The following is a 13,959-nucleotide window of genomic DNA, read 5'->3' on the forward strand; positions in this document are numbered from 1 at the left end:
CACGAAATGCATTGTATCACATCACATCATTGCAAATAAATGTCAGGCATGACGCTCGCCTCTCGTGAAACCCACGCTATTCCCTGGAATGCAAAAATAGCCTCCTGAACTACTTGAATGGCATAGGGAATGCTTCCTTATACCAATTCCTTGTCCTCATAACAAAACCTTCAAAGACTACCACGGAATAGGCCATCCATATCTATGCAGTTGCAAAAATGACTGTCATCCGGTTTCACGTCATGCTGGTTTGTCGGTAGCTTCAAAACGCAATGGCGGCTGAAGTATAGTCAGTTTACTTTCACTCTTTCGCTGTCTGCTGAAGAGCCACATTCGTGGGTGACCTGATCTCTGTTTATCTTTAGACGTCGATCGAAAAGCATCATTTTATCGAGAGAAGAAAATCTCGCCAGTGGTGCTCAGATTCCATGACAATCTTCCCTAGATCAATATAGTGGTTGTTAAACTTTCACCTAAAGGGTTCCAACCCTTCGAAGCTAAAGTCAGAGAGAGAGAGAGAGAGAGAGAGAGAGAGAGAGAGAGAGAGAGAGAGAGAGAGAGAGATTCTTGAAAATAAAGCAAAGATGACCTACTCGAATATGTTGAATGTTATCATCTGCGCGTTTAAAATCTGTTCTCAAAACGATGCTGAATTCTCTTTTTGTTGAAAACTTACGATGACTGTTGCAAGTAGAATAGTAACAGTTGTATTAAAATGGAAGGACTACAATAATTTGGGGAGTGACAACTAACAGCGATCATGTTTAGTATTATATAACCCTAAGGTTAGAAGGAGGGGCTTTGTAGGGGGGTGACGTTATATAATCAACCAAGGAGACTTGTTTGTCCCCCCAAACCCCCTTGCTTTACGGTGCTGCCACATGTACTATAATGACAATTGATTTACAAGGTCATTTTTAACCTGTAAAAGTTTCATAGTTAGTTACACCTTTTTACGTGAATATTAAATATGGAGAAATAAATGAATACCCTTTAAGTTAGAAACCATTGGCAAAATACGTGAAATGGACAGTCAAGGTGGTTCCATGTGGCACACATTTTTCCCAACGGACGAATCCGCTGTTGCCAACCAGCGCCAGTGCGCCACTACGACGCGGAAACTCGAAGAGTCAGGATGCCTACTACACGGAGCAGCGCTGTCAGCGGGAGAAGAAAAGCTCCCGAAATCAAAGATGTCCCCGTGGCCAAGAAAGCTAAGAGAGGACCCAAACCAAAGAAGCCAGGTGGGTGAAGTCGTGCTGTACCTGTAAGCGATTTTCTGAAAAACATCACGCCCGCACTTGGGCGGAATGCCGCCCCTCTTTACATTTACGAGTTGTTGCTATGTTCGGCGGCGGCGACTCGCGCAGCCCGTGGGCGCACCGCCCAAGAACCCTTCCGCCATTGTGGTCTTATTATTTGAATATTCCGCTGAAAGTACGTCATGATACACCCTGTGTCCCATGGCGTTATTATGGTGGATTGTTTTGGAACAAAACTTTATCAAATCACAATGACAGTAGTTATTTTTTAAAACAGAATTTCGTAAAATAATGTTCATGATCTCAGATGAGTGGGTTGTGACACGTGGTGGTTGGGAGGTTCTTTTTGCATAACAGAGAGGAGGAGCGGAGAGAGGCGAGACGGTGGCGCCAGCTGTGTCTTCCCCCTAGCTTCGCACCGCTTATTTAGAAGGACCGGTTAAAAGTCAAGCTGGTGGTGGTTCTTGGTTATTTAAGTGCGATTGATTTGTAAGTAAATGTAGTGTTCCGTGAAAGTGTGTAGACGTCGTTCGATAGAAATTAGAATAGTACAAAATGAAAAGGCAGCCAATCCCTGCCACCCATATTAGAAGTCGGTAGTGTATTGTTTGTCAGCATTTAAAGAGAAATAGAACCAGGTTGTAAGTGCTGGCTTAATTTAAGATCCCCATGAACCTTTGAATATAAAGAATTTATTTTTTATAACTATTATTTCGTAAGCGTGGGTTTGTTAAGATTTGCGGGGAAAAGTTTTCTAGTGTTGAAAAGGCACTGAAAATAGGGCATAATTCGTAGGAGCATGCTACCCGTGTAACTGATCTAGTAACTGCTAAAAGGACCCGGGAAGTCGGCCCACCGTTCAGCTTTTTGGGAACTACCTTTTGCCTTAGTGGTGGTCCCACGTTGGTTATTGGAAGAAGTAAGGCCAAATCTGAATAAAGTGGTTTCCAGTGGCCCTTGAGAATTAACCAGCTAATACCGGTTTCCTCCGCTGTCCCAATGACTCAAAGGTACCTTGAAAATTTGATGTCACCATTTCTACATAGGTAATTTCTTTTAAGTATATGTATTTACCAAATTAATGTTTTGATAATCGAATGACAATTGATAAAAGCAGAGATCTAGGGTTGTATGATAAGTTAAAGTTCCTTGGGGGTAAGCGACGTTATTTCACGGCGCGTTGAGCGGCGCATAAAGGTAGGCTGCATGGTACCACAATCGTTGCTACTTTGTTACGAATGTCTAAATCAGCGTTATTAGAGACGACTAAGCGGGTGAAAGTGATGAACGAGAAATTTGTACTCCAAGTTTGAGGCAGTTACATTTGCTATTGTATTCTGTTTATTATGTACTTCAGATATTTCACGCATGTGTATGTGCGGAAAACAGCGAACCCAAGACGCCATTTGAGAACGAGAATAGAAATTACAGTAGTTTTGTAAATAATATATAGTTGCCGTCGCGCTGAACTTCAACAGCAGTATATTTAAGCAATGTAGTTTCCGTCGCGCTGAACCGGTGACGCGGATAATTGAAATGGAAAGAAATCTAAGCAAACTTCCCAAGAATGCGACGTTTCGTGTTGCTCCTCCGAGATGGTTTTGTATTTAAATAACCAATCTCAATTTGTAAAGTAGACGTTCAGTTACTTTTTTAAAACTAAAGGAAAACTTTCGGACCAGGAGACTCAAAATATAACGACATGCGGTAGTGCTAAATAAATTTCTACTTATTTCTAAGGAAATGTGCACGTAGGCGTTATTTTTCTGTAAAGCACTAGACTCGCTCTACGGCCAATCATTTGTTATCCGATTTTTTTTCCATCTTGTTGAATTTTGCAAACTTTTTTTTAAAAATTATAAACCAGCCGTACACAATTCGGCCGACGGTATTGTAAGTTACGTGCGGCAGTGGTGTGCTAGTGTTTGTTGGGTGTATTTTTGGGCGATTGAAAAATTTCAGAAGTAACGTTTTAAAAAGATAAATGTATTTTAGAACTGGGCGAGAAAGCAATAAGGCTGACAGATTAATTAATAAGAAAGAGATTGTGCGGATAAAGTTTTTGAAGTAAAAGGTGGAATTTAGGAGAGCTATAGGAGCCATAAACGAATGTGTTAACAATTTTGTTGGAAAGTGAAAATGTCATACAGTTTTATCTTTAACTTTGGGTTTAGAAAAAAAAAATTGATGAACGAACTGCTTGTTTCATATACTACTTCATCATATGGCAAAAGAATTTATAGGACTGTTGATAAAGCAAATGTTGCTGATTGATACCTTAGGTGAAATGATGCTCTGCTTACATTTGGATGGTTCTGTTACATGGAAGGAAAGGACGGGAGTGAGAGATGGTGTTTGAAGAGTAATGGGAACCAATTGATGCCCTTGATGTCCAGGAAACATAAGTGAATGCAGGATAAGGATGAATGACAAGTGTGCTCAGGTGGATTGATGTGCTGATGGTGAGCCTGCTGAGTATCTGTGTGAAGTGGTTAATGATGTAGCGTTTTTAATCCGCAACAGTGTTTATATGAAAAATGGCACAATGGAAATGATTGATTTATATAGATTTTTGAGGAGTATACATATAATTCACGCTTGTAGTATAAGACGAGAGTACAGAATACGTGAAACAAGTACTATTGTAAAGGGAATTAAGTTATGTCTGTAGAAAATAGGATATGAAGGGATTCTAGAAAAGACTCCATTATGGAAGAAAGTTTATATGTTGAAGGAGAAATATGTGAACCTTGTGAGATGAATGATTTGCATAGTATACTAGTTTGGTTTTAAGATAGGTAGTATAAGTGCTGTGGGGATTGAATTCTAGGTAAAATGGCATTGTTCAGGTGGTTTGGTCGTTTGGGAAGAATGGGGGATGATAGGCTGGTTTAAGAGATGGTATGACTGAAGTGTTGAAGAAGGGAGATAAGACTAGTAAAAGCTGGGTGACAGTGAAACAGTTCTTGGAAAGTTTTGCTATTTTTGAAACATGGATGTGCAGTGTCAGAGGCAAATGGCACAGTATATAATGGGTTGACATGTGGCAATAAAATCTTCCATGTAGGTATGTGAAGTAATCAATCCTTGTGTAAATTTTCATCAGTAGGGGTTTAGCAAATAGATTATGATTGTGTTTGACATGTTATTCTGTGGTGTTGCTTGAAGTTAACTTGGATGCAACGTGCTTTTAGGAAAAATTTCCTCATTGTTGGACTAATTCACCAGAAGGATCATTAATAGTGCGTTGAACCCCCTACATATAAGGTGCCATTTTGTCCTGTCACATGTACACATTATTCTTGGTACAAAAGACACTCCTACCAATACCAAAACCCATGCCATCTGTTCAGCAACTCTGGTATTCCTCTCCTTGTGTTCTGGTATTGTATATTTCTCACTTTTAAGATAATTTTTATATGGTATTCCTCTCCTTGTGTTCTGGTATTGTATATTCTCACTTTTAAGATCATTTTTATATCACACAAGCCATTCCTGTCAACACCCCTACCCACATCATCCACACTTCACTCCATACAGAAGAGCTAGTACTTTTTCTTACATTTACTCAAATTTTGCTCCCATGTCTTTATTTACCTGACATCTTGAATCTCTCTATTAAGATCTTGAACAGCCTTGGTAATATAAAACCTGTCACTCATTCATTTTCTTCTTAATGTGCTCTGCTTTTGTAGTAACTTTCCTCCCATACCATTCTTCAATTGCCAGTTGCATTACTATCTTATCAGATGTAACACTACTTTGTGATAGATCCATGTAGGTGCCATGCCACTTTCATAAACAATCCTGCACAAACACACACACCCTAATTGGCGCTGGTCTGCCATACAAAATTCTGCTCTCTCATGTCCTCGTTCGATCGTCCTTCTCTCTCCCCACAGTCATTCATCTCTCTCTCTTTAGACCTCGTCTCGTCCTCCTCTCTCTCGTCCCATCATCTCTCCTCTACATATCAATCTCTCGTCCTCTCTCGTCCGTTCTCTCTTTTTTTTTTCTCTTTTTTTTTTTTTTGCTTAACAATTTATTTGGCATCCCCTGAAGCAGACCATCCTATCTTATTACTCATTTGTTTGAATGTGGTTGAGTTAGGTTACTCATGGAAAATGCTTCAGCAAGATGGAAGGATTTGAATGGTTTTTCAATTTACATGTACGCACAGGATTTCTAAAGTAGGGAAGTGGCAAATTTTTGAAGTTTACTAGTATATTCTTTATACACGAAAATGTGAGTTGTTGCTCATAATCATGTTTTGTTGTGGTACAATGTGTGCGCGTGTGTAAATGTATTCACATATTTGTTGGAGAAAGCCATCCCATTGAGATGTGAAGATAACCCAGAACCTAGGACAGAGGTATACAGTATACCATCATTGAATTCAGTTGTATGTAGGTCATGAGTTTACTTCCATTATGTGGCTTGATTACAAGAGTTAGTTTTGCAAATTATGGTAACTAAGATTTGCAGATTTTGTTTTTTGCAACTGAAGTATTTTTATAGTAATATTGTGCCAAGACTTTTACCTATGTACAACAGGTGACTGGTAGATTGGAAAATGAGACATGCACTTAAGGTTTTTGAAAATGAGGCATTGTAAGTTTTGTTTTGCTCTGCCAAATACGTATAAGATGCAGTATATAGTACAGTATTGAAAACGAATGATGATGATGGATTGATGTACCATACCCAGTAGATTGTAAATCTGATGAAATGCATCTTGTCTGTACATCTTCACTTTTAGGGGTATATACATTATTTTTTTTTTTTTAATTAAAATTTTGTGTGTAATTTCCCACCTTTTTTTTCCCCCTTCACTGCACTTTAGTTCTACATACTATATGCTTGTGCACTATCCATTTTTTGTAGCCTTAGTTCAATTTAGTTACTACACATATATTTGCTGGTATAGGAATGTTAGTGGAGGATGGAACAGTGCTTAAAATTAGTTAGGTGAAACCTCTTGCATTTGGAGGAGCACCTAAATCTCGCTTATTGGCAATTCTCCAGTATTGGTTGTGTACGTGACACAGTTGGCGTTGGTAAGGCCCAATCCTTTTGAGAGATCTTTGTTTATTGGCGAACTGCCTCTCGGTGGTAACAATGCAAACAGTAGTTTTAAGATTAGCCTTGATGTGGTTAAATGTTGAAAATAAACTATTGAAGCTGACCACTTTTGCTGGGTGAGGAGTCATTTGACATGAAATACTTTTTATTTTAACCATTTTAATCAAGTGTGGTTACCAATTTCACTTAAGATCTCAAACTTTTACAGAACCTGAAGAACCTGTAGCTGAGACTGAGCCAGTAGCAGTTGACGAAAAGGAAAATGAGCCAGCAGCTGCAAACAAAGGTCAGTAGTACCTTATTGGAACTGCATCTCTCAGTACAGTATATTCATCATTAATCACTGTTTTATTTAACTTGAACTGGACATGAAGAATAAAGTGTGTAACTGTAAGTTGCAAAACTGTAGTCATCTGTAATGTTACACGCATAAATGATATACGTAGTAGTAAATTTTTTTGAGTGATAGATTGCTGTTATGTAAAGTTTATTCTTAAATCAGATTTTTGCTTTCCAGCAGAAGTGGAAGTGGCAGAGGAGAATGGTGAAGCCAATGGTGATGCTAATGGAGATGCTGCAGGAGAAGAGGAAGAAGCAGAGAAAGAGGAAGAACCAGCAGAGGTAGAGGAAGCTGCTGCTGAGGAAGAACCAGCAAAGGAAGAGGAGGCTGCAGAAGAACCAGCTAAGGAAGAGGAAGCTGCCCCTGCAGAACCTGAGGCAGCAAAGGAAGAGGAACCAGCAGCAGAAGAAGCTGCTGCTGAAAATGGAGGTAAGGGATTAAGCTGATGGTGTGACAATTCTTAAGTTTAGGATCAAGATTCCAATATTACCAACTGGTAGTTACAGCCTGATGGATATATTTAGTTAAATGATTATTTAGAGATTAAATAATACCAAGGCTCAGCCCTACGAAAACTGTAGTATGACGCTTAGTATCCTTTCCCTTTTAAATTCTTCTCGGACTATACCATCCAGCACATTATACTACTGGTGTTTGGTGTGAAGTTAATGCTAATAGTATTTCCTTTGCTTTTGATGAGTTGAATATTTATTACAGTTTTTCTTCTGTGGCCAAAATCATTTGAGTTTTCATAAATTGTTAAATAATGGAACTTTGTTCAAACTGGGTGCATTTATCCTTGGTAATTGAAATGCTCACCTCTAAAAGTTGCAAATCTTATTTTTCTTCAGTTTATCTTAATCATCTCTTGTTTGTAGTGTATTCTTTATTCTTGACCTACTTTTTCTGTGCTGGGCTGTCCTTCCTAATATAGCCCTTGGGGTTGTAGCAATCTGTTACCAAGGTTGCAGTTGAGCCAGTTGTGATGGTAATAATTGATAGAATGATAAGGTTCCGTTCACTAGTTGGTGATTTAATATACACTAATGGTTTTCAGCTGCAGCAGAGGAAGAAGTAAAAGAAGAACCAAAACCAGCAGCCAGAGGACGTCCGCGTAAAGGCAGAGGGAGGAAGGTACATTGCAGTTTATTATAGATTTTTTCTCACTGATACTAACTGTGATCAAGAAAGTTACATTTGATTAAAAATTAAAAATTTTTAAAGTTGGATACTGGTGACATAACTGCTAATGTAGACTTTCTTGATCTTCAAGAATTAACATAGGCATAGAGGCCAGATAAAGGGTTTCTGGCTGTGTTTAGATGTATGGTCCTCCTCTGCTATAATTATGCTAAATTTGGACATTTAGAGGTAACTTTTAAAAAAATACTTTGTAAATTCCTAAGTGTGTGAAGGTGGTGGTTGGGACATATTGAATGTCAGATTCAATATATCTGTCTACACCCAATAGCAGAAGGGAACATTTTTATCTTGCCAGCATTTATAGAATTATACTTCAGTACAAATTTTGACTTAGTCCTTCCTAAAAGTTTTAATATATGAATCAAATTCAGAATTAAGTATGAGAATTTAAATTTTAAGCAGGAACCATTTATGAATGTATGGCTGTGCTGTTGAATGTTTGTCATGTACCTGAAATGCTTCTGGCTTGATATTTTTGTATAACAAGTAGCTGCTAAAATGGATGGTGCGATTTTAATTATTACTGTATTATGCACAGGACAGGTGAGAGTTTATTATTATACAAAACACCATTGCCTCTTGTCTTTTAGTGTCAAGGTTAAGCAGGTTGCAGGCCAATGGCTTTCTGTCTCCCTTTATGATTTTTTTATTTCATTTTTAGGTAGAACACAAACTACAGTAAATTGTCTAAATTGAACCTGTTTATTGAATACATGATAAGTTACTGTAAACCATGTAAAAAGTAGTTGTAAAGGTTAATTAGGGCAACAAGCTAAGTTTAAAAAAAAATAAAATTCATAACTAGGTAAAATTACTTTAGGCTGTGGCCAAGAATGAAATCCTGTAAATAATTTATCAGTGTCTGTCCTAAATTGTATGAGTACAAGATGTACAATTTATTCAAATATTTAATCCATAATGTCCAAGGAATCTCCACTGTCCTGTGATATTTTGTGAAGCATTTATTTTGTTACAAGAACAAAAAGACTAGTCTTCAGGGTAATAATATTTTAAATACCTGTTTTGTTTTTTATTTTTTTAATTTTTTTTCTTTCAGTAAACTGTGAGAATGTCATTCAGGATTGGTGTTGGAGAGGAATAAACCAATTGGGTTAAAGTGTAAGTATGAATAAGTTTCAGAATGTTGATTAACTAACATCAAATAAGTTTTTAGAAAAAATGAGTTCAGCTCTACGATATTTGATTAAGAGTTAATAACACCTATAATTGACATAACTGTCCCTTTGTCAGGTCTTGAAGGCCACTTCGTATTTTTGTTTTATTACAATCTGTAAGTGTGCTGTACAGTAGGTTCTTGGTTTATGTTCAAGATCCAATCCAGTGGCAAGGACACAACTTGATTTTGTCCGTAACTGAAAGCAGACATAGTAATGACATTAATCTGTAAAAATATAAAAAAAAAGATTCCCGAGCACATCATAAGTACAGTGGTAAATATTATCCTTAAATTTACTGTACAGTAAATCAGAAACAATCCTGTACTCTTGTGGTTGGCTTGCAATACTGGTCGTTGTAAGGAGGGGGGGGGGGGGGGGGGTGGACAGGCTTAACTAGGCTACCTGGTGGAGGAAGGTGCTGGAGATCAGAGGCCAGGGTCATCTAGTTCTGCACAAGGTGCAGGTGTTGGAGCTAACACTAGAGCATATGAGTCTGGAGAGGTATGAGATCTCTTGCAGACATCTCTACCTTCTTGAAGTGTTATAGGCTAAGCTGGAGGGATACCTTCTTCTTCAACCAAATCTCCATGTAACAGCACTTTGAATCCATGACCGCTCTGGGAACCTAGGTGTGTTACCTAGCAGTGGTGTGGTCCGTGAGCCTCAAACTTTGCCAATCCCTCTTCTATCAGGGCCAACCATCTGCTAACTACTTTGTTGTAATCTCTTGAGGTGTATCTTTATCTTCTTCGGTCAGTTACTCTTCTAGTTGTATGAGGACCACAGCAGGTAATTCTTTGAGATGCCAACACCTCTGTGACATCATCAGCCTCCACCTCCAAATCAAGTTGCTTGCTCAGTTCAGCAGCATTCTTAATACAGCCTCAACTGACTCCCAAAGACAATCATTCATAAATTGAGGGGACAGTTTTTTCCACACACCATTCAAGTGTCTATGCTTAACTACTTCCCAAGAATCAGAAATGTTAATCATAGCAGCAGGATGTGGTAAGATTTCCAAAAGTCCTTTAGAGTAAAGTTCTTGTTCTTGCCATTTGCCTTGAAAGCCATAGCAAGTGTCCTGAGGTAGTAGGTCTTGAAAGAAGCAATGACACTAGGGCCCCTAGGCTGTAAAAGGAAAGCAGTATCAGGTGGAAGAAAAACCACCTTGACATTAGGATAAAAGTTATCCAAGCGGCCAGGGCCATTGTCCAGCACTAGCACTGCTGTCAGAAGATTCAACCTTACGCTTAGAAGCCATAATGTAATTACAAAATATTTCCCAAAAAAGCAATACAAATGAGTGAATGAAACTATATGAGATGACGTAGAGAGAGCAAGTGGCCAATGCCATATTCTGCTGCGAGACACTATTGTCCTTTCTGCAGCAAACTGGTTCCTTTGTGAATTTTAAGTTTGTCAGATATAAATTTATAAATGTATTGAAGATTGTGGACATAACCACGTGACGTAACCTCTAAATGACCTAGATCAGATATGACGAACCAAGATCCTACTGTATTAGTCACATGACCAATAAGCTTCATATAGTGTAAGCTGCCTTTTAGCAATAAGTAAAAGGTACAAATTGCTATTTGTTTAAGATAACTGTAATATTGCCATAATGGTAGTGTTTTCTTGTATGTTCAAGGGTGCATCAAGGCACTGTCACAAACTCTGTAAATATTGGTTCATTTTAATATTCACTGCAGGTGGATTTTTTACATTTAACCTTCACAGTTAATGTAATTTATGCAATAATTTTTCCCTTTTTTCCCCAGCAGTCCTGGATTTGCTCCCCAGGTGAAGGGGGTTGATGCGTGAGTGACATAGTAAGATCCAGCCTCACCTGAACCAAAAGTGGAATAGAGTGTACCTTTTGTGAAGTGAATTGGTGTTCAAACCCATTGCTGAGTCTTACCAAATTATAGGTTTTAAGTTTGTGTGAACGTCTCCTTAGGTTTAAGTTGGATGAGTAGCGCCTCCCTGAAGTGTATATTTTTTCTGTATATGTGTTTATACATTAAGTTTTTGATTTTTCTTTTTATACATTTTATGCATTGATGCTTTGAAAAATTGGTTCATCTCTGTTGAGTGTTCTGCCTTGTGTCTTCAGCAGTGGGTTTCCATCAAAAGTCAAAGTCATTGTAGCTATCTTTAAAAGCCTTCAGGTTATTAACTATGAAAAAGATCTCATAATGCCTTGCTGATGAAAGATCTCAATACACTACGAGAAAACTTCAAAGTAATTACAGTACCTACAATATTGTAGCTTAAATGACTTTGAGCTATAAAACCAAGTCCACTTCAGTACCTACCTGTAATTAAAAGTAAAAAAAAAAATATGTACAAAGTTCGTCGTTTTGGAGATATGGAATGGGTGGTAGTTCTTTGTGGCACGATCATTTAGCGGATAGAAGTGGATTAAAGAATTATTCCGTTAAGTCGACGACAAAGCCTGAGGTACTACTACTTTGTATCTCCTCTTACGAGGAACACTTAATATTTCTAGCTTTGCCACCATTTTTGGAGGATTTTGAATTTCAGATTTATTGAATTTGTTTTCTGCTTGATATATGTTTGGATCATTTAATCAAAATTTATTATTGAGCTAAAGTCTTGAAAGTAATGATAATTCCCTTAGATGGTGCTAATTTTTGTTCTATTGAGTTTTTAATGCACTAGAACCAGCTTTCAAAGCATTTTTCAGAGTATTTTATTATTCCGACATACTAGACATTGTAATTTTTAGGAAAAATAAAATATTTAAAGTAATTTTATTTTTATTGTTGAATACCTTATGTTCATTTTGATAAGGAGGCACTTTACTTTCATATTAAAGAAGCCACTCCAAACATATCCACTATTTATTTGCCTGTACTTTTGAATCCAAAAATGTGGCATTGTAGAGCACTTGATTAGTGGTTAACCCTTTGCAAAATTCATAGGAAGATTAGTTTATTACTGTAGTCAGAATGTTTATACTATAGCTCATGTGTGAAAGTGGATGTGTATGTCGTGACCATGAGGTTGAAAATGCAGATTGAGTGTTTGATAAGACTGGTAACTCTAACAATTCAGTTATCCCAGTCCTTTCCTCTTTGGAAGGAGCTGAAAGTGGTTTCATGGTACTTGAATATATGACTAGATGGTTGAGAGGTGTGATTGGCTTGTGTAATAGTAGTCAAAGTGTGTTTTAGAACAGGATAAGATTTCATATGAAAAACACTATTGTATTTTTTTCAATTAAGTGCACGGCCTTCCTTATTGAGGAGAAGCCTGTAGCTTTTAAGAATAAGAATCGTGTCTGTTTCAATCTACAATAAAATCTTTGTTCAGTTGTGAGTTTCAATACACTCCTTACTGCAAGGGTCAAGAGTTTTAACTTCTGTAATAGCAGTAACTAAATCGTTAATGAGAATATTAATTTAACGTCTTTTGGGTAAACCTTTGTAGGTTGGCCATGCGGAGTTGAGGTGGGGCGTTTTTAGTCACCTCTATTCCAATCAGTATTTTTCAAGAATGTGGTTTCCAGGTTTGTGGTCTTTACATCAGACGGTTCTTGCAGGCTTTGGCTAGTATTTTTAAAGTGGATATTAATTACATAATACTGACACTAGACCTTCATGAAAGATTGAACAAAACATGGTCTATATTAGCAGTGGAATACCTAAAGGCTATAATTAATGCAATGAACAAACCATCCTACAGTTGTTTGCATTCAGTCATACTGGGATTGTAGCAGCGTGGTTGGTATGGTATTGGCGTTCCATCTTGGTGGTCGCTGGTTCGATTCTCGGCCATTCCATTGAGGAGTGAGAGATGTGTAGTTCTGGTTATAGAAGTTCACTCTCGACGTGGTTCGGAAGTAACGTGAAGCAGTCGGTCCCGTTGCTGAATAACCATACTGGTTCCATGCAATGTAAAAGCACCATACAATTAAACATGAGGATTGTATGCACTTGCTCGTGTTTGCACAAGCTTCAGAGTCCTGTTTGGACAACGTATATTTTTTAGATTCAAATAACTCCAGATTTACTCGACAAATTCTTTAATGTGGATACAACCCTTGGTTCTCAAGTGGGAAAATTATAATTTCGACCTTACAAGGTTTTATCTTCATTACTATGGTTTTCTTTGCACACACTTTGGGGCAAAGGGAGATGTACAACTGTGTCATTTTTATGGCAGAACTAAGTCTGAAATGATACTTTGCATACAGTACAGGGGTCATAAGACGTGTAGGGTAAATTCAAGCTTCGATCTGTTATCCCTACACTAAGGGGTCTGTTGCGTGATGCACCTTCACTGCTATCCAAAAAAAAGAAAATTAATCATCCTCCACCATACCTTTTCTCTCCTTATCTTCCCTCACACTCTTGCCATCTAATTCTGTCTCCTCCTTGATCTACTACTAACAGGTTCCTCCCAAGCCCTCTTTACTCTCTCCCCATCATTCATCCTCAGCACATACCCATGCCATTTCAATCGTGCCTCTCTTATCACCTCTGTGATCTTTACTAAACCTGCCTGCCCTTCTTATCTCGTCATTTTCCAATCTCTCAAGCAGCGATATTCATATAATCCACCTCGGCATTCTGAACTGCTCTCTCAAGCTTTACCAACTTTTTTAAGAGCCCATGTTTCATGTTTCTGATCCATACATTGACACTGGTCTTATCCCTGTGCTGTAGATCTTTACTTTTAGTGTGATTGACATTTTCTTATCACATACTACTGCAGCTTTTATCCTACTGTCAAGTTTAGTCTTGCATCCTCCCTCTTGGCTTAAGGTAGATCCTAAGTATTTAAACTTTGTCACTTGTTTTAGAATCGAGCTTTTTTTTTTTTTAAATACTATTCTGGATCGATTTTCCCTACTGCGCACCAAAAC

At 37.8% G+C, this 13,959-nt stretch overlaps 1 protein-coding gene across 3 annotated transcripts; it reads left to right on the top strand.

Moving 5' to 3' along the window:
* The first annotated feature begins 1,086 nt into the window (after positions 1–1,086).
* On the top strand, positions 1,087–12,403 carry LOC135204037 (cytochrome c1-like). Of its 3 annotated transcripts, none has more exons than XM_064233986.1 (6): positions 1,087–1,244; positions 6,553–6,630; positions 6,862–7,113; positions 7,742–7,818; positions 8,945–9,006; positions 10,847–12,403. In XM_064233986.1, exons 1-5 carry the CDS (start codon positions 1,136–1,138, stop codon positions 8,945–8,947), a joined length of 519 nt encoding a protein of 172 aa, XP_064090056.1. In that variant the 5' UTR covers positions 1,087–1,135; the 3' UTR covers positions 8,948–9,006; positions 10,847–12,403. The 3 variants fall into 3 exon arrangements, with proteins under 3 accessions (XP_064090056.1, XP_064090055.1, XP_064090057.1); XM_064233985.1 differs by having other exon boundaries at positions 10,850–12,403; XM_064233987.1 differs by having other exon boundaries at positions 6,865–7,113; positions 10,850–12,403.
* The last annotated feature ends 1,556 nt before the right edge of the window (positions 12,404–13,959 follow it).

Source organism: Macrobrachium nipponense, chromosome 44 (genome assembly GCF_015104395.2).
Source record: "Macrobrachium nipponense isolate FS-2020 chromosome 44, ASM1510439v2, whole genome shotgun sequence".
Lineage (NCBI taxonomy): Eukaryota > Metazoa > Arthropoda > Malacostraca > Decapoda > Palaemonidae > Macrobrachium > Macrobrachium nipponense.